The sequence below is a fragment of the Pygocentrus nattereri genome, chromosome 24, assembly GCF_015220715.1.
Source record: "Pygocentrus nattereri isolate fPygNat1 chromosome 24, fPygNat1.pri, whole genome shotgun sequence".
Lineage (NCBI taxonomy): Eukaryota > Metazoa > Chordata > Actinopteri > Characiformes > Serrasalmidae > Pygocentrus > Pygocentrus nattereri.
Genome location: NC_051234.1, coordinates 24114828 through 24136608, shown reverse-complemented (window position 1 = coordinate 24136608; position 21781 = coordinate 24114828). Strand labels below are relative to the sequence as shown.

At 39.4% G+C, this 21781-nt stretch overlaps 1 protein-coding gene across 1 annotated transcript; it reads right to left on the bottom strand.

Annotated features, from left to right (window-relative positions):
- Positions 1 to 760: 760 nt before the first annotated feature.
- pan3 (poly(A) specific ribonuclease subunit PAN3) lies at positions 761 to 21120 on the bottom strand. Its single transcript, XM_017722135.2, has 18 exons — positions 20406 to 21120; positions 18879 to 19000; positions 17351 to 17423; positions 17180 to 17250; positions 15777 to 15921; positions 15072 to 15301; positions 14879 to 14983; positions 14168 to 14225; positions 13115 to 13276; positions 12473 to 12589; positions 12273 to 12374; positions 8401 to 8566; positions 6512 to 6599; positions 5786 to 5925; positions 4619 to 4748; positions 2484 to 2548; positions 1821 to 1959; positions 761 to 1170 (listed from the first exon to the last, which is right to left on the bottom strand). The coding sequence occupies exons 1-18, from the start codon at positions 20809 to 20811 to the stop codon at positions 1030 to 1032; spliced, it is 2460 nt and encodes an 819-aa protein (XP_017577624.1). The 5' UTR covers positions 20812 to 21120; the 3' UTR covers positions 761 to 1029.
- Positions 21121 to 21781: the final 661 nt, after the last annotated feature.

Here is a 21781-nt window from a genome sequence, read left to right as displayed (position 1 = left end):
GTTCCTTTCCAGACCCAGAAAGCCTGATTGAAAAGACAACAAAAAAAAATTCCACTCTCACAAATTGTGATTTTGTCACCTTGCAAAAGTATTCATGGAAAAATTGAGAAAAAAAGGAGGTTGCATAATTCTGTATTAATGTCTTACACAGCAACAGGAGAGAGAGCACCCCTTTGTCAGTGCCACCAAAGTTACATGGACAAAGCACCCATCCACTGAGCAATGCTGCATTTTATCCCTCAATCGCACCTGACTTTGGAACAAGTCTCGTTTGCAGGGATGGGTGCTTAGGGACATACCACACCATATTGCCACACATTCAATCAGTGGTCAGTCTCAACAACATTTTGCCCATCTCACATACACAAACCCAGTGATTTGTTCTAGTGAGGCTGGAGGCAAAAAGTGGTCTGGTTTCTACATACATGGCAAAAGTGGTCTGTCCCAACTTGCAGTGCCTAGGTAGACCTACACAAAGGAGACGTGGAAAACCACACCCCACTTTTTTTTTGGAAGTCTAGTCCTCATCCTTTCTTGTGTGAGGTCTCAGTACAACCTGTGGGCACCACACATGATCACTTGTGTAAATTTATTTATTTATATATATATATATATATATATATATATATATATATATATATATATATATATATATATATATATATATATATATAAAATAAAAAAAATTTAGTGCATCCTCCACAGAAAAAATAAAAACCAAGAAAATAAAAATAAAAGCAGGAAAAGTGTCTTTTTTTTCTTTTTTGTCATCATCCTTGTTCCCCAAGTCTAAAAAAATTCATCACAGCTGTCAACATGTCCATAATTTGTTAGCTGTGTGGTTATGAAAACTAAAAAAATATGCTTTAGAAAAAAACTTCCTTTCTGGACAGGACAGTGTATCTGACTGGAAGTGAGCAACCAGTATGCTCCGCCCTGGCCATGAGATCATCATTCTGCGCTCATCGTCCTTCACTGTAGTGCAATGTGCTCCGGTTCAGGCAGTTCCACCCCTTGCCTGTGGGGGCGCTACAGGGGGCCATTGGCAGCAGCCAGCAGTTCCTGGAAGGTACTCTCAAAGCAGCGCTTCAGGTCTGAGTAAGTCACCACCAGCACGCTCTTCTCATCCCGAGATACTAGGCTGATCTTCTCTGGGACCCCCGCATCCAACTGAACAAGCAGAGACGTAAAACATGTTTCAGTAAGAAAATTGCCAGCATGCAGTACAGAAAACGTGAACTAACTTTAGGGGTATAAAAATTGGACCACACGAAATCTCCAGTTTCATTTTGATTTGAAGTGACTTTGGTACAACTCGCCTATTTTCAAAAACTGTGACTGGAGGAACAGAGAGCATAAATCATCCTGAAATCGAAACTGACCTTTACCAAAACGTTTACCTTGTTGGTTAAGATCCTTGGTCATGAGGAATCATTTCAAATAAATTTCAAATAAAACAAAAAACTCTTGTATTCCCATAATCTTTAAATAAAATGTAAGGACTTGTGTCTGGATCGGAATCATCTTCCGATTTTTAATTCTGACACCATGCACCAGAGAAAAATAATATTAAGCAATAAAATTTTTCTCTCACATCCACCCATCATCAAGCGGAATGCTTCAAGACTCTTCCTGATACAGCGTTTCATTCAGAAATACATTGTAGTATGGACGGAAAAATGCATATTTCCAATTAGCAGTTACCACCAAATTAAATATTAGAGTTGATTGTTAGATTATTCAGCTGGATTCAGCTGAATCGCCATCTTCATTTCTACAACATTGTCATTATTTTACACCCCAAAATAAGCAAAGGCTACCTTATTGAGACAAGACACTATGTGGCTCAAGTCGATCCAAGGTGTGCCAGCCTCCGTCACTTGGTGGAACAGGTGATCTCTGAACAGCTTCAGCAGGTAACGATCCCCCGTCTCTGACCACGTAGGGTCCTTTTGGAATCTACAACAGTTCAAATATCTCAGATTTCAGTTTCTCTATACATGTGTGTGTGGAGGCAGCAGAGATAAGATTTTATCATTCCATTTTATCATTCCCTTGCCACTATAGTTTTTCAGAAATAACTTTTTCAAGTGAAACTACTGATAAAACCTGTGGTAAGCTATATGAACACAGAGGAAGCATCACAGAATGTGATAATTTTGTACAGTGTGGCTAAATATGAAATTTGACTTTTGTAAAGACAGACCACTAGTGAGCTCCTGTATTCTGAATAATGTTACTAGAATGTCAATTGCACAAAACAGACAGCACACATTATACAGGTATTTATTTGTCTCAATTATAGGTTTTCTAAGTAGCAAGAAAAATGTCAGCATGTATTCATAAGAATTCATTCATTCAACTCTACAGAAAAGCTTATTTTGAGAATGTTTTTAAAAGCTGTGAATAAGAATGGTTACAGAATGTGTATTAGTATTGGACGGTTCCTCACTACTGACAGAATGAGAGAATACAGGACTTACTCTGGCCTCTCATTGATAGTTCCCAGTTTGGCCAGCAGGCGGAACAAACGTCCATTTTGCACCTCCTGCAGGGGGTAAGAGAGCCATGAGAGGTTTACATATACAAACAGACTTTGTACTCATTTATTTATTAACCCCCCCCTCATTTATTTATTAACACGGAGCAGCGGAGGCATCTGAATGGCAGAACTTTCCCCCAAAAAATTCGACAGTTTGCTTCTAATTACCTGTTCAGCAGGTCCATACTCAATATAACTGGAGTTCTTAGATGCACTGAATTGCAAATTAATAAAGTGGATTTCTTTGAACACTGTCCAAGTTTCATTCAGCTCGACATCAAGGTCGCAGACTGCATCACCAGTCAGCCAGGCTTTGCTGCAGTGGCTCTAAATCCTTACATTCTGCAAGCTGTCAATGGCACTTATTAGTGTTACATCCTATTCAGTTCCCACTCAAATTCATGTTTCTCTTCATTAATCGAATGCGCACTCACTGAATAAATATCAATGCCAAGCACACGAACTACGGAAAGCTGAAAAAACTTTGAGAAAGGCTGTGCGGATGAAAGTTTGACACCACTAGTAACAATGACCATTTAACGTCAGCAATTCCTGAACCTTTAACAAATTATGTTCCTCTACTGTCTCCTTTTCTCTGTTTGAGTCAGAGAAACCTATCCAGAAGGCTAACAAATAAAATGAATAATCTTATCTTCTTTGAGACATCACCATAAAAGCTGGATACTGTTTTAAGTCAAGTCATGAACAACACTGTCTACAAAACCGCAAACATACTATATGTAGCTCTCATTTGCCCTGCTCCCATTCATTTCTCTCAACTTGCACTTAGTTTAGCTCTGCTGCAGTGTCATAGCAGACTGGGTTTCTTTGACTGAGGGCTGTCAACCAAGTGTGCTCATTAGAACATCAGGACCCCACCCAGACAGTTCGTACATCAGGTCTGTGTAGGGGAAGTAAGAGGCTGAAAAAAAATGTTCTAGTACTCTGGTACTTTCACTTGACAGTTTGATGAGTTTTGGTCAACATGTGGCGGTAAACCTGGTAAAGCCACAAACAGATATCACAACCATCAGCACAGTTTATGGAAACACATTCAGACCCAACCCTGCTGCAGCCTAAATTCAGTTCATGATGTGTGTGACCCCAAAGAACAATGCAAAACACAGGCCAGAGGCAGAAATCTTGCTTTTCAACACCAGACTCATTAACTATATAAACATTAGTTTCATAGTAAAGCAATAAATCAAAGTTTTTCCTAAACAACAAAGTAAACCACAATGTGTTTTTTTTCCACATCGAAACTGAAACACACACAAGTGTTTTTGTATTTCATTTTTATAGGGCCTGGTGGAAATGGGCAGAATATCTTCAAAACTATATCCATTGCTCTTCACAAAGTGATGTCACTGGGCAGCATGCTCTCCCTTTCAGAAAAGTGACCACCGCATGGAGACCTTCATAAGTACAACTTTGACATCCATAGCACACTTAACCCCTGTTTGAGCTGCCTTTAAAAATGCTAACACCACCAGTAACAAAGCAGCATCCTTTTGATGGTTTTCCAAGTTTTAGTTACTGGGACATAGACGACAGCTCAGATTGTTTATCACCATGATGACAGCAGAGTGATTGGTCAGCGAGTTCATGTCGCCCGAGAGGTTCACAAAAAAAGGCAAATAATGCTGCATTTTTCACACTTTGTATAGCGAATCACGTCATATAATTAAATCACAAATTGTTCAGTCTGTAAAGGCCTTTAGCCCCAGAGTCTGACAATAATAATGGTAATGATGATAGGATTCAAGGTTAATATCTCGGTGTCTAAAACAGACCCAAAAGATCTTGTCAGTTCTAATTATCACAGTTTGTGTGGATCAGGCTTGGGTCACTACTGTCAGAACAAAGCTGAAAATGTGTTTGTACAGGTCTGTACTAAAGGCAGGGCAGTTTCACACATTCAGAGTTCAGCGCTAAAGCGGATAGCACAAAACACCACACAGCTTTTAAAATATCTATAGTTCACACCTTCCGTCCCCTACATACTGACCTCAGAATACCCACATGCACTCCATTTGTTTGCTTGCACGCATGTGTGCATGCGTGTAAAATGCATACCTTGGCCAGGTCCTCCTCAATGACATCGTTTCTCATCTGTGATGCATCCAGTTGTGTGTAGAACCGGGCTCCGATCATGGGCATGATGTCATTGACGCTGCGCAGGCGACTCTGATCTGATAGTAAGTAACTGCAGGGCCCAAAAACGAGGGAGCACATTTATATAAACAATAGAACAAACAAAACAAAAACTGAAGCAAATTCATGGAACCTACACAAACACACGCTCTCTCGTTGCTAGGAGATGGGTAGGTCGGTTGCAGTCATGACATTTTAGCTGATGATACAAATAACTACAATCAATCAATTCCAATTTTTTTTAATATACAAACGTTAAATGCACAAGCAAGTCGCAATTGTGCTCCTACCACAACTCAATAAAAAGGCTGTGTCCGCTCATCATTTTGATGTGCGGGCAAATCAAACTTCTGAGAAAGTCTTAAATTCAATCTGGAGGTAAAACATTTTGAGCCTGTGCTCTGTCCTCCTTGCCCCCCCTTGTCTCCTCCAAAGAGAAAGCTTGAGTGTTGCGCAATACTCTGTTCTCTCTGTCAACTGTCTCCTCTAACTGCCCCAAAACCTGCAGACAACAGGCAACCAGCACGGACTTGGCCAGACAAAAAAAAAAATCAAGGCTAAAATCAGGGAAATCAGGGAAAAAGCAAAAATCACATAACCCTGGCTTAAGTACTAGGGAAAGTAAAAAAGCACTGCCCTGAAGGTGACGAATCACGTACATTTTGAATGTGCGACTTGATTATAACTGAATTTGATAAATTAAACTGATTTTTTTTGGCCCAAAATTTTCAATACACTGAATCACTACTGTTGTGAGATTAGAAATAAGCACCTCTAGTAATCATGCAGAGAAGCATTGCGTGTGTAGGCTTCTTGCTAACATGTGACCAATGCATTTATTTGTGTCATCATGTGTGCATGTTTGACAAAGTGTTAAATTGTCAGCTGGCTAGCATGAAAGAATAAATAATGTGAAAGAATAAATAAGTACAAATAAGGGGTATTTTAGTCCTGGAAGGCTATTTCCCTGCTTATTAACAGCTTGGACAACTTATCTGTTTGGTTCAGTCAGTGTGTTTGAGCAGGACTAGAACCTATAAATGTACGTCAGCTTGCACGATTATGCATGCATGTGTGATGATGTCGTACAGGATGAGATTCTTGAGGTCAGATGAGTAGTTGATGGACACCAGCTCCATGGCTTTCTGAAGGTTCTCTCTCTGAATGCCAGCCAGAGAGTTGCAGGCCAGAGCCAAGACCACCTTCCCCAGGGAGATCAAATCAGCTTGCTGGAGAAAAAGAGAGGACAGAATAGGCACCGTTACAGGAGAAGAGGTGGTCATACCATAACAAGGGCAGTCACTAGGGGTGCACTGATAATGGAATTTCGAGTTGGAAATGGGTATGTCCATCAAGCTGTTTCTACTAGACCAGCAAGAGAATCTAAAATATGTATTAATAATTTAAAGTGTTTTTTTTTTTTTTTTTTTTTGGGGGGGGGGGGTTGTTTTCATACAAATACAACATTACTATACTTGAAGACATCTTCACAATACACACTACCAACCACTAATGTCACAAAAATTACTAGCAAAACCACAAATATAAAATTTCTTTTGACATTTCACAAACTTCATGCCACTACATGAATTAAACAGAGCTAGTTATGCTCTCTTTGTAATGAATCATGTGGTTGGACAGAGTGAGTACTGATTATTTCCACAATATACTCAAAAAAGCATATTGACAATTTAGGTAATAAAGCAATAATTTAAGTAATCATGATGGCACCAAGACATTCCAGGCTTATAACCACATATACACAGCACACAGGCACTACCCACATCTCCATGCTGATTTTATGCAGACTTTTACCTGGTACTGGGGCATAAGCGCCAGGTGGTTGGTCTGACTGTTGTCAAACGTTAAGACATCAAACACTCCTACACAGTTCACCCGTAACCTAAGGGGGGGGGGGGGGGATGGGGGCAAAACAAAAACAAAAAATATATATATATTTCACCCATTTGCCTACATACCTGATTTAACAGTTAATCTTGAAATTAAATGTTGCATGTCCAGAGATTAGAACTATGCCACTAGGAACAGACAATTCATCACTTGTTAACTCATCACATTGCTGGTCTTTGCAATACTGGTCTTGCTTAAGGCTGTAAATACACACATCTTCCCTAACCAATCATAGTGCTTCATAGTGGGGGGGTATCCAAGGATGTAAGTGAAATGAAGGCAGAGTTGGATTACTGAAATGTTCAAGCCAGGCACTTAGCATTCTTCTCAGAGCTGAACTGCTCAAAGCAGTGCTACCACTAGCTCAACCTTTGGAAGTGCAGAGTTTTTATAGTCGTTTTACTGAACTATTTACACACAATAACTATTACATAATTAATAACTGTTTGTAGTGAACTATATTTACAGTGCTGTGCAAAAGTCAGAGGCAATCCTTAATTTCAATTCTCAGTCAAAACTGCCACCAAGTTATTCAATTTCACAAGATATTTGAGATGTACGACAACTTCTAAAGAAAAGTCAAATGAAGAAAAGGAAAGTTACCAGTTACACAGAAAAAAAGAGGAATCCTATCAACGGTGCAAGTAGTAAAGATGAAGAAAATTAAAATAAATCAAAATCAAACTTAAATCAATCATAACTTAAATGAAGCTGCTGATGGACTGGCCACCCCAGAGTCCAGACCTCAACAGCCCAAGCACATTCCAACCAACTTCTAAGACCGAACCCAAAATCATGGAAGCTGTAGTAAAGGCAAAGTGTGGACACTAAATACTGAAACATTTGACATTTTCATTGTTACCATTCTTGTGTAGTTTTCTGTTAAATATGTTTTCTGTAGTCTAACTTTTAACCATGCGTTTCCAAAAATGTGGCACAACTTGGGTGCTGCTATAGTTATAACAATTCTACACTCATCTTGACTATTTTTTTTTTAGGAACAAAAACTAGGCCTAATAAAAGACTTCTGCATTCACTTTATGTCCAACAAACATGTACTGTGGCATCAGCCTCAGTTGAAGAGGGCTTTCTATTCGTATTGTATGTGTAAAATGCGATGTACATGATCACCTCTAAGTACAACAGACAACAAAACATGGACCACCATCTATTCAGTGAAAAGTCAATTCAACAGCAGAGCAGGAAAAAATGGACACATTTAGTAGTTTAGAAATGTGCCAGTACTACCCAAAACCAAATTAAGCTGACATATGAACTGAATAAGTTTATTTCTTAATTATTATTGTTACTATTAATCAGTTATTCAGTCATTCTTATTGATGCTTGATTATTAAAATTCAGAAATGGCCTGTCTATATGCAACCCTCCTAAAGGAGTTAATACTGTCAGTGTGCTGTACATGTAAACGTACTGTAAATGCAATTGTGTAATTCCACCTTGCACAGACATAAATAACCTAGAACTAAAGCTTAAAAACATTTGAACTCTCCACACAGCAAACTGGGGTTTGACTCCTTGCCCAGGGAAGCACACCAATAAGAGTCCTTAAGCAAACACTACATTATTGTAACGCTACATTAGCCTTCTCCTATAACAAGTCTCGCTGGATAATGCATAAATGTAAAGGTTTAACTGAAATCATCATCATCATCATCATCATCATCATCAACCGAGTCTGAACTTCGTGTGTTTTACATATGCATGTTCTGTTAATCAGGCATGTTGGTAATAATAGGTCTAACGCATGTCTATGTTCATGTATGTGCAAGTACCGGGTTTTTCCAGTGATGAGGATCTTGCTAGGGTCCATGACCCTGCAGGCCAGGCCAGCTGTATGGATGGTGCGCAGCGCTGAGCTCAGCTGGACAATGTAGGCCCAGATCAGAGACTCAGGCAGCAGGCCAGCATGCTGCCGTGGAGGAGGGGGTTCATGCTGACCTACCGGAACACATGCACACCCACACACAGGTTTATTAATACAGAGAGATAAGCACATACAGCTGAACCAACATCCTGGCTGCCTTGGAATAAAAGTACATCACGTGCACAATACTAAAGGCAGATATGTTGTTTTTCCACAGGGCAGTATGGTACAGCACCTTACAGCTACAAATTCGAACCCAAAACTGTCTGCACTCTGGTTGAGCACCTGAGCCTGTTTCTTTCACAACAGAACTACAAAAGTAGGCGGAGTTCTTGTTTAGCTTGTGTGGTGATGGGGTCATCGGCACATTTGGTAACCCATCACAAAAGGTAGCCGAATTCAGTACAGGCACTTGGGTACAGTATGGTTCACTTGGCATCGGACATGACTGCTAAATGAGTGATCACAGAATTATAACCATACTGCAAATACTAAATTAAAAAAAAAAAAAAAAAACCCACAATTTTCAGAAAGAACTGTGAAAAATGTGTGCATACATGAAAATCTGCAAAAACTGCAAATGGTGACATGAATAAGGGTAGGTTATATGGCAAAGACTTCACAACACTTCAAGTTCTCACGATAAGTCACTTTTTTTTTTTATGACATACGATAAGTTGCAACACACCCAGGAGAACTAGTAGTGCAACATTAAAAAAAGAAATATCAAAAAGTATGACAACAGTAACTTTTATTCAACATTCTCCACACTGCACTGCAGGTCTAATTATGCTCTCTTTGAAATATGCAGTTGGTCAGTGTTCTTTAATTACGATCAATATCCACAATACGTTCAGAAAAGAACACTAACACACTGCAACATAATTTATCATGAAGGCAATTAATATTGTATTGCTTAGCCCTAGATTTAGCCCAGTAAAAATGGCACACCATAGTCAGAAAAAAATCCAAGGCTAGACTAAACTAAGCATAAAGTTAGCTGGCTAAGCATGAAATCCTATTTTACATGACAGGTCTCAAACTAACCCAACTAGGCTTGGGGGACTCTTATTGGCTCTACGCTCACATACTAAAAATATATAAAATAAGGCATTTGCTGCCATAACTGCACAATGTTCATAATTCTACTAGCCATGATTAAATTAGTCCTCTCTAATACTTTGTTCTTTTCCCAAAACAGCAAATATTACCTTCTACACATTGCCATCAGGATACTTGTCCATCATCAATGATATCAGATTACATCAGCCTATCGCCCAGGCCTAAACCCAACATTATAATTATCAGGGATGCATCTGTGGTCATTTATAGCATATATATATAGCATTTATTCATATTTGTGCTCTTACAAATGCACCAACACTAACATCCAATACCACCTGATGCCACGTAACGTAAGCCTAGCGCACACTGCTGCTCTAATGAACAACTCAAGCTGGCATTGAACAAGGCTCTGCTCTCACAAAGAAGTGTTGCTGAACCATGGCAGGGGGACACAAAGCAGGCTAGCAAAACAGGAAAAAGTCAACATTTGCTACCAAAGTCTATGTATGACTACTTTATTCTGAGTAAATAGAACAGTGAAGTAGAAACTTTCATAGTGATTTTTATTTATTTACTTTTTTTTTTTTTTTTTTTTTTACATTGTCTTTGTACTGTCCTACCAAAGCACACCACCTTGTGTTTCAGTGCACAAGGTGGCACAAGTTAGCAAAGCCGCTGTAGCTCAGTTTATCGGCGTGTTTGCTGAGCACTTGGGTTTACAGCATGATGTCAGAGCACCATGGAGATTTCTTGGAGATGCAAACACAGCCACAAAAATGTGGCAAATGATATTAAACATAGAATTAAAGATAATTCTACTTAAAGCACGTTAAATCTCTCCATTTTACTCATTTCAATGCAGTCCTCTACCATGGCAGCCTACGTCATCTTAAGTTTTTTTACATAATGGTAAAGGATGGTAAAATGACTTGATTCACTGTTTTTTCCCCTGCCAAATTTTTTTAAATGCACATGTTGTTTAAAACATGTTTGAATGGAAACCCAGCTAGATTACGCCTGGTTTTAGAGGACAACTAAAGTTCAAACAGTTAAACAAAAAGACATCAACAAGATGTAAAATTTCTAGCGAGCTCCTCAGATTAGCCTAGGATGAAATTCCTGCTGTCCCTGTACTCCAGAGACTGTTGTTGAAAGAGACCGATGAAGAACAGGGATCAAAACTATAAAACATACTTTACTTACAGCTGTACAGAAGTGCTTTTCTGACTTGAAACAAAATCCACTCTTCACCACTGCAGTGCTATGCAATCCAAGGTAACTAATGTAGCATAGTTAATGCACATCATTTAAAACCAGCTAGATATTAATGACTTAACTGTTAAGGTACATTGTACTCATTTACACCAACTACTTCATTCAAAGTAGGTTATTCAGTGTGGTACCAGAATTGGCATCAGCCATTTTTAAAAACATACTCACACTTGTATTCTGTCTAAAAACGGAATTGCTCTTCTTTTTTTCTTTTTAATCAGAGAGCACAATGTCTCTGAACGGTTAAACTCCCCAGCCACACATTAGCTAATCACTGCTGAGTGACGCAAATATAATAATAATAATAATAATAATAATAATAATAATAATAATCATCATCATCAAAAGGGTCACATCTCAAACACTTGACACTTTGTACAGCTGTCCAACAAATCCCCTTGATGTCCACCCAGCTACCAATCTGTTGCAGTTTCGTCAGTGCCGTACTGTAGCATGAAGGCTGTGACGTGCAGTAACTGTAACTTGTGCTGCTTCCCCCATCAGTTGCAGGTACTGGACTCCACCTGGTGCAGAAGCGGTTTCAACCACCATTTCCTCTTTCCCCGCTTTACACGCACATCTGCAGCCTAGCTCTAAAACACGACCTGGAATTCAAAGTGTGTCCTCAAACACAGACACAAACAGAAGAGCAGCAAGAATGTTCCATGCAAAGCACTGGACAACCTCCTTTTAAATGCATGATTACACTCTTCTAGCGGAACTGGGGCAGGGGCAACAGTACGATTCAAAACACCAGTAAAACCTATGCAAGTTCACTTAGCTATAATCTGCACTCTGACCGGAACATACTCTTGATAAAATTAAGGATTTAATATGAAAATTTTCATGCAGTTCATGAATAAGATTAACACAGATAAACAATAGATGAAAAATATATTAACTACATGTAAGGAAATATACTGCGGATGTCAAAGTTTACACAATCAATTAATAACAGCACTTTTTTAAGCACTTAACCCTTTCAATTATCTGTAGCATGAGTCCCAGCTGCTGGCATGTTGCTTCTATGACTCCATGACTGCAGCCCTCTCGTTCAAATACAGCTTTTAAATGGGAAGTTCCATCAATAGCTGTTTTGACAAAAACAAAATTTATTTCCAGTATCTTGGTGAATTTGTTTGTCACAAAAAGACAGAGTCTTGATATCTGATGAGGCGGATCTTTAGATTTGACCGAGACCAGGCTATTGCATTGAAATGAGTATTTTATTATTAAATATATTTTATGATGTTTATTAATGTGGCATGGCAAGATGTGTATTAATTTGGCATGGCAAGATACATACATAACAAATATCTGCTTCCCCACAACTCCATAAAGATCTAAAACAATTCAAGCAACTAAAACAGGTTTTGTGTAGAACAGTGACCCAGATATAGTCAGTACAGGTTGTCTCTTTGTGGCTATGGAATGGCAACTCACCCCACTTCCTCTTGGTGAAGTAAGAGTCAGCCGTTGGGTCATTGAAGTGTCTGCAGTACATGGTCTCAGCCCCCGCGTGGAAATCATAAGAGAACACCAACGCTGAGTGAGAAACACAACCAGACACTCAGCAACTCTCCAATTTAAACTTATTTCAACACTTCTGAACACCAACATCCTTACACAACACGCATCCTTACAATGGTCTCCAAAAGCTTTTGTGGTGAAGACCTCTCGGAGGGTGACAGCGTTGGAGTGCTGAATCTTCTTCCACATGTCGACCAGCATCATACACTTGGTGTTCACTAGCCTGAAGCCTACAAGCACACAAAGATTGCAATCTCACATGAAGTGCAATGACACCCAAGTCGAAATGTAAAACAGGCATGTACTAACAACATATACTGGCAAATAAATATACTGTATACTGGGAACACATGCTTTGTATCTACACTCACTGGACAGTTTATCAGAAACATCAATCCTACAGGTACACTTTTTAGATTTACAATTACTACCTGCAGCCCATCTGTTGCTTCACTTGTCAGATTTGTTTAAGCCCACCCATTTGTGGAAAGCAACCACCACATGGACCACCACAAGACTGTGTCACTGCTGTGTTGAGTATGGTCAACCAACTAAATACTATCTGGTCAGCTTGGAAGTGAGTGATGGGCTACAGTCTGTAACTGTAAACCTACAAAGTGCACCCACATGGCAGGCGTTTCTGGTAAAACAGCCAGTGAGTGTAGATAAAAGGCACCTAATAAACTGGCAACTCAGTGTATCTAAAGACATTTATTGCAGACTGACTGGTCTGTGGTCTACACTGTACTTCTTACCATGTATCCTCCTGAGACAGTAAGGCAAGTCATCTTTACTGTTAACCGCCTTGTAACAAGAAGTGATATAACTGAAGTTGCTGGTTTTCTGTAGGCGGTTGGGAGGAGGAAGGGGCTCCAACGGAAAGAGGCTATGGTAGCTGTCCACCTCAGAAGGAACTCCTAAATGAAACAATCAGATAAACAAACCTTGTTACCCATATTTCCCACAATATACTGTATAAAATGCATGTAATCTTTTGGGTAAAATTTTTAACCATCTGGATTAACCTCTTTCTACATGCCCCCTAGTGACCATTCCACTGGAATGGAAGTCAACTCATTATCAATTGATGTAATCAAATGAAATATTTCCCTATACATCTATTATGAGATTGACTAAGACACTGTTGCCTCTTTGTATGTGAAGCGCTGTGACTGTTGAGCTGCAAGTGTGCTATGAGGGATGAAAACCATTTACAAGTTGCACCTTCAGAGATTCAGAGATAAAAACAGACAGCATGACTGCAACTTTCAGTTTAAAAAAAAAAAAATCATGTACACCTGCCAAAATAAAAAAGATATTTTAATCACTTAAGATCACATTTATAAATGTTGACTTGCTTGCTCACTTAGAAAAACAAAAAAATCCAGTTTGCTTTCAGTTTTGTTAATCATACACATTTCTTCTGAAATATATTGCATCAACATTAGTGAAGGAGAAAAATGTTGCAAAAAAATTAAATAAATAAAAAGACCTTTTAAACAGGTGGAAATGGCATTTTATGACTACTGTGAAAGAGGGTTGATATGGCTCAGATGTAATGCATAACAGTACAGCACGTTGTGCGAGTGAGTGCTGGAAAATGACTAAAGAAGAAGGATTCAAAAAGAAATCAACTGTAAGTGAATACTTCAAATATGACAGAAAGGATGTGGTTTCTTTTAGACAAGGTGAATCCAGACACAGTGACCACAATTCAGACATCGCTCACAAGCAGAGACACAACACATAGTAATAACCAAGACATTCATAACAGCAATACTATTGAGCACACATCAGGAAAGAAATACCTGGGTTCTCTGATTGATCAATCTGGGCCATTGTTATCAAATGCCTGTTTATCAACTCCTGAGGAAAGAAGAAGTATCAGTTAAGGACAAACTTGATAAGCATGCTGGTTATAAAAATTTTAAAAACAAGTTTAATCTCAACTAAATACAGTTTTACGTCTGTAAAGCAGTGGTGCACAAATGGACAGCATCCTAAACTAGGAGGCATATGGACATAAATAATAAAGCTACTAATGACAACTTTGCATCATGTTTGATAAGGAGAAGACAGATTTCAAGTTTTTGACAGATGGTGGGCTATTTTCTGCTACAAGTTTCCACCTAGTAAATTAAATCAGAATCATACTTCACCTTTTTTAAGGGAAAAATAACACTTGAGACTTTTAACACTTGAGCCTCTTTTCCAGACTAATTTCCCTAAAGTGTTCGGTATAACTGGCTGAGTGTAAAAGCTGTTTTCGAGCATGAGAGCAGTACATGGAGCTGATGCCTGGCTGTCTTGACAACAGTGGTCTGGGGTATTCTAGGTTTTGTAAAGGCACAGAAGAATACAAGTTTTATGCTTGTTTGCAGTGAGACTAACTGAAAAAAAATTATAAAAACTACATGCTAAAAAAAAGTAGAGAACAGCACCTCATTTGCAGGTATATCTACATCCTCACAGAGTAAACCTACAGTCAATTGATTTAAGAGAGAAAAGTGTTTCAATACCTGTCGGAGCTCATCGGCCATAAAAAAAGATGGAGCATTGGCTTTGGGTTGCATGTATGCCACATGAGGTGCTGTTTGTGGGTAGATGTGGTAAGTTGGAAACACCTGAAAGAAAAACAAGCAGCACAAACCATAACTATTTATGTAAACATGACCAAAAGAGCAAAATGCATCAGAAAAACAGGAAGTTTACCATTCCAGCCATAGGAGCAGGGGTGTTATCAGTGTAGAAGTAGGTGGTCCCACCCACAGTCTCCTTCTGGATTATGTGGGCACCACTCCCTTGGTCGGACGCAGTGGTGGGCACCATGTAATTGGCTGGGTTTGGGTTAGGGGTATGGCTACGGCGCCGTGGAGCAGGGGAGGTGTGGGGGGTGATTTTGGGGGAGTGGAGAGGAGATGACCCAGCAGACAGTGACATACCTGTAGAAGAAAACTACAGTTACAAACAGCTCTCCATAACTCACTAAACAAAATAGGGCTGCTTGTGATTTTCTATAATCATTTAATCTACTATCATTCAATTTACTACCTAATCAAACTATGATGCTGTTCATCCCCTGTCATGGCACCACTATCATTCAAAGTTGTGTTTGTGGCCATTAACTTCTTTTATGGTGCAATTAACAATATTAACCATATTGCCCCCAACTCCTGTATTATACTGCAATCTGTCACACTAGTTCTGTATATTACACGAACATTAAAAAGTATTTTTGTTCTTTTAAATAAACAATGCATCAACACCTCCTCCCATCTCCCCATAAACCCACACTGTCAATGACTAATCAACATTGCTAACTAATTGCTTCAAGCTATTAGAAAACAGAAGAGACAAACAGAAGAGAGAGAAGTCCATAGAAAGAAAGCACACGAGGAGGAGCAGGTGCTCACTTACCAGGAGCAAGGCCAGCTGCAGTGGAGCTACTCAGGCCAGGGTGGGGGAAGAGGGGCGAGGGAAATGTGGGGACAGCTGCCTGAGACATGGTGGCCATGCGAGGCGTTCCTTTAGGGATGAATTCAGTGGCTGCTGGATTAGGAGCCTGCTCAGGAACCCACACACAAAGCACAGTATTAACTCAATGAAACAATACTTCATGCAGAGAGTAACTGGACAGTGTGACACAAAAACAGTCAGTGTTGAAACTCATTCGAAGCTATTCAATTTTCACCTTAAAACAAAACAAAAAACCCGTTCAGATTCCACATAAAAACAAAATGGGAAGCCACCTACAAATCACAAAGTGTTAAAGCAGCACTGTTGAAAAGATTTTAAAGAACAACCTACAGTCCTGTGCAAAGTGAGAGACCACCCTTTAATTTCATTTCCAGGAAAAAAGTACAAATAATTCATCACAAATAATTCAAACTAATTCAGAGAACATACTTAACAGAAAAGTATACAAAAGCTTCAACAACACAGCACTTAGCCTTATTAACAGCTCCCATTCTTTTTTTCCATCAAAGATATTTGAAGGAGATTTCTCTACACCTTCAAGTTCAATCTTAGGAGCTGACTGAATCCAAGTAATCTGAAATACAAATTTACATTCATAAGACCATAAACCTTACTCCTCATCTCAGATGTCTCCTGTCGGTGTTCTAGTGCAGGTTTTCTTCTCTTTTGTTTATTTCCATTTCTCAGTGACATCTTGAATCCTTGCAGACTCGAGGTCAATTTTCCTCTCCATTTTGACTTTCTCCTTCATAATGCACGTGGATTATCTTATTTCTAGTCTCCTCAGGAATATCTCCCTCAGCCATTTCAGCTGCACACAAGAGAGACATTTGCAAGGCAGCTAAGGTGAGTTTGGGTAGTTGCTTGTGTGAATGTTAGCATCTTCTTTGGGAACAGCTTTTGTTGGGAGAACACAGCTGTAACTGCTTGGTTTTAAGGATGGAATGACAGTAGGTGCACAAAAGTAAAGACTGGTCTATACATTTGGTTGTCGTGACTTATGTAATCTTCCATTTTCTGCTTTTTTCTTTCACTGAAAACTAAATTTTAAACTTTGCACAGGACTGTAAGCTGTGGATTTAAAAAACCAACATTTTTCAACTTAAACTTGCTGCCATATTTGTAGCATCTGTAACAAAAATCCTACTGAAGCAACAGGCACATTGCCTTTTATTACAAATGTTTTTTGAGTCAACAAGTTTATTAAGTAGAGCGTAGTTCACTTAAGTTTTAATCCACTGTCTGTGCCAACAGGATACAGATGCAGCAAAGGTTAATGGTATGTTCCTTTGAAACAAGACATGAGCACAACTTTATATTCTGTTGGCTCACTAAAAGCTTACCTTTCTCCTCTGCGTTATGCTCAAAGCACCAAAGTCACTAAAAAGGGAGGAAGTGGGGGAATTTACTGGATCTACAGAAAAGACAATACAAACAGAAAGGACTGATTTTAAGCCAAGAAACAGCATTATTTACTCCAAAAAATAAAAAAAAAACAACAGATTTCAGCTCACCATGAGTGCTGTGGCTGAAATTCTTGGCACCATCATTAAGGAGGCTCGGGGAGCTGCTGCTGCTGGTCATCCTCTGAATACATACAGGCCACAATTAGACAGCTCTAACTGATGTTTATATTAACACTGCACTGCAACAGAGTGCAAACTTCAAAATGCAAGAGATACAATTTTAATTACAGCACTTATCAACACAGTTGTTCTGACAGTGTGAGTGGGAAAAACTGAACTGACAACATGGATCTTGTGAAATCCCTGTAGAGGAGTTAAGACTAATCAGAAGCAGGCAAACATACATACAATATGTACATGACAGCCATAACTAACTGACAGTCTGACACATTATGTTCAGTGTTCAAGCCTCAAGCCAGAAAAAAGAGAATATTCTTCTCTGCACAGTATTTATAAACAATGATAGAAAGTCTGTTTGGCTCTTTGCGCTCATATTAGGAAATGCTGATTTATAATCAGGCATCACCTTAGCACAAATCTGCTCCCGAGTTTACTCTAAATAGAAGTGTAGCTGTGAACTGTAGGAGGTAAACATGTCCCAGACCCTTCCTTTATTGGCTTAAAAAGAACTCAGTGGTCACTGCCACACTGTTGCATTGAAAGTCCTTATAATGGCTTTTACACCATGTTAGTTAGGTTTATGCTTCCTCTTTTTTTGTACAGCTGCAAGATCTGGGTGACGAATGTCTTCACATCCATTCTTCTTTATGCTAGAGGTCACTTAATTTTATTTTAAAGAAAGCAGTGCAATTTTCTGGCTTCACAATATCTACTACCTACGAGTGGATAAGTATCATTTTTTTACACACTACAAAACATTTATATACTTATCCTTGCATTAACATTATGAAAGATGAACTAGAAGTACAGTCATAAACAAAACATTTGGGTGCACCTCATCAAATTACACATTGATATTCTAAGTGAAAATAAGTTTACATCTGCATATTTTAACAACTACAAAAACATTACAAAATGTGGCCTGCACAAATGTCACATTTTGAAATGTTCTCCAGCAAACGACATATTTTCCTGCATATATAAGCTTGTCCACTGTAGATGAACTTATTTTCACTCAGAAAAATAAACAGAACCAGGGTGCTAAGACTTTTGCAAACAACTGTACATGGGTTATTAAGATTGTTATAAGAATGATGAAATCACTGATTTTAGAGCACAGTACTTTTACAGCATGTAACAAGTAACTAAATGACCAATCTCTGTCACTTTCCAGACAATACCAATCTTAAAGTTTAAACAAAGAAAATATTGTACCCCAGAATTTTAAGAGTTTTCATTATGTTGAGTTGTTTTCACAACTTCAAATAGGTGATTATGTACATAATAACTTTTCGAATACATTTATCTAAAATAACAATCCATTTGCTGCACCACTTCACTAGGAAAATAGGTTTGCTAAAAATGATGAAAGCAGGACACATTTAGATTGATAACCAATACAACCTTGTGCATGAAATCACTTAGCAAACTACAGGACATAAAGCCACATACACACCTGCATCATAGAATATTTGGACTCTGCTGGGCTCCCAAACCCATTGACCCCAATAAAGCTGCTGCTGAAGTAGGAGTTGGTCAGATTCGCATCACTCAGTGCACCGCCGTCCATCCCAGGGACTAAAATAAGAGACAAATAACTTAATTCTCTTTATAATTAAAAACGTTTGTCAACCTTAGTATTTACCTTTCAACTGGTCATTTAGAAAACTGAGATTTGAGGCAAAATAAATATTTAACTACTAAATTAAACAATATAAACCAATATATGGTTTGTTAACTTTCTAAATCAGCAGAGATGAGTGTCTTATTCTGTCCCACAGTACGATAAATAAATTACAATTTTAAGCACTGAATGATTCTGCTGTAACATGCTATCAACAGAAAACATCAGCCTTCAGAAGCACAAAACATCATGCCTCTACTGAAAAAAAATATCACAAGCTCAAGATAGCACTGTATCCTGGCAGCAGGTCATGTTTCTGTCTCTGAGAAAAACCAAACAAACTTCAAAATATAACTTATTTGATCTGACAAACTTGGGGGCTACAAAATGGGTCATGGTTAAATTCTGGTACAGCCTGTATAGCAGCAGGCTGTTCTCAGATAGAGATTAATATTTTTAACTTAAATTTAACTTTTCCAAGTTGTTCATGCTATTTTTATAGTAAAGAGAAGCAAATAACTCCAAGGCAAAACTATCCAACTGTGCATCAGCCAATCACAGCCTTGCTGGGAACAACGTAAACAGCTTGGTCAGCTGACGCACTCCGCGCTTTTTCCGTAGTTTTTTTTTAATACATAATAATAATAATAATAATAATTACTATTATTACTATGATAAATAATAATCATAACAAGATCGTATTTAAATAGTTTGGGTTCGAATCGTTATTTTTGTAAACGATAAAGACACACGAAGCTGAAGTCAGCCTCTTATTCGCCAGGTTATTTGAATTTCCCCGTTCCACCTTAAATGGTGCAAGCGGCGGAATGTAACTGCTGCACCATTTAAAGTGGAACGGGGAAATTCAAATAAGAAGCTGAATTCTGCCTCTTCTAAAACCTCGTAGCTGTTGTAGTTAGCAACGAACCGAGAGTTTGGTTTAGAAGTAAAAGTAGCGGCTCTACAAACCCATCTAAACCAAAGAAACACTACCGGGCTTCAGCTGTTAGCTTCCAAAGCAACGCTGTTTCACAGTGAAACAATGACATGTGGTGCAGCTCCAGATTTGTACCATAATAACAGAGCCGCGAACGATCCTTTCTGACTTGCATTTCCAGCACTTTCAAGCAGCGTAGGGTAATGGACGGCAAAAAGAAAGTAAAGCCCCCATTCCGTTTCCTCGTATTGTTTTGAGAGGGGGTGGTGGTGGAGGGAATGAGGCCTCGTTGAATCCCCGACCTCGATTTCTGCACAATCCAGATAAGGCCCGCGGTTTCATGCATCAGAATAGGTGCATTTTAGGCTCTCTACACTGTTCTCCCCTACGCCGCTGAATAACATTACCTAGTGCGAACTTACTGGCTAGGAGCTGCCCGTCCAGAGTTGCCCCCGCTGGCCCGAGAGCATCGCTCTTTTTGGGGACACTGGCAGGAGCAGCGCCCGCACAGGCCGCCGCCACCACCGCGCTGCCCCCGAGCGGATACCCGGCTGCCGTCCCGCCGCTTCCAGCCATGGAGAAAGGCACGGGACTGCCTCCGCCTCCTCCACCGCCGCCTCCACCACCTCCACCGCCGCCTCCTCCGCCTGCACCGCCGCCGCCGTGCACTGGCAGGCTGGCCACAGCTGGGTCCTCATGCACGAACTGACACTCATCTCCATAAAAGCAAGTCTTGTCTTTCGCGTAGTAGCGGCAAAACTTCACCTTCACGCCTGGTATCCCAACCCCCCCGAGCGGAGCGGCTGAGGCTGGGAGTCCGCTGTTCATGGCACCGCCGCCGCCGGAATACCCTCGACCATAGACCTGTAGCGAGAGGGGGGAGAGACCTGAGGGAGAGGGATGGGGCGAAGCTCCTAAAAACACACACTTATCCACACTCAGCGCTCTGCAGTCAAAACACGTCCTAAAATACGTCCTAACATCCAGCCAGAGAAATTCAGGCGGACATTGTGCTTCATAAAAGTGACACACTGCGCCGCTGTGCTGAAATCTGCTCCCCGCCGCCGTCGTTGTTGTTCAGTATCGCTGTTGTTGTTTTCAGCTAAGCGCTAACTAGCCTCGCTGTGCATTATGGGTGCTAGCGCTGCAGTTAGCGTTACACCAGGGGCTTCAAGTTCAGTAGCTAACCGCGCAAAAAATACATATATATATATATATATATAAACCTAACGACATTATTTAAAAATGTAAAAATGTACATACAGCATGAATTAACAGTTAAATTACACTCAGATAGTTTTTAAGAAGTATAAATGTTCTTTAATATTAACAAAGTGCTTCCAAATCCAGCTTAGTAGCACTGTTGCTAGCTCTATTGACTTTTTTTGAAGTTGTTACACAATATGGACTAACAGTCTGATACCATTTACTTAATGTTCAAGAAAGTACCAAATAACAGTGCTGAATGAATGAAAACAGTGGTTGTCCTACAACTACATGTACGTCAATCCCATAAATCTGATAATTTTTTGTCTTCATAAAACTTAAGACACACTGGAACTTCTGGAATAATTTTTAAAGTACATTGTCCATAGTACGCAGTTTTTTTTAATCAAGCAACAATTATAAACCAGTCATGAAGATGCTGTTTGTATCTTGTTGGTTTTGTTTAATAAGTAAGTTTAATATGAATAAAAGTCACTGTTCTCAATGATTCTGGTCGTCCACAAAATTTGTCACCTTGTGAAAGGAAACCACGACATGAGAAAGAGCGAGAGCGCGAGAGAGAAAGAGAAAG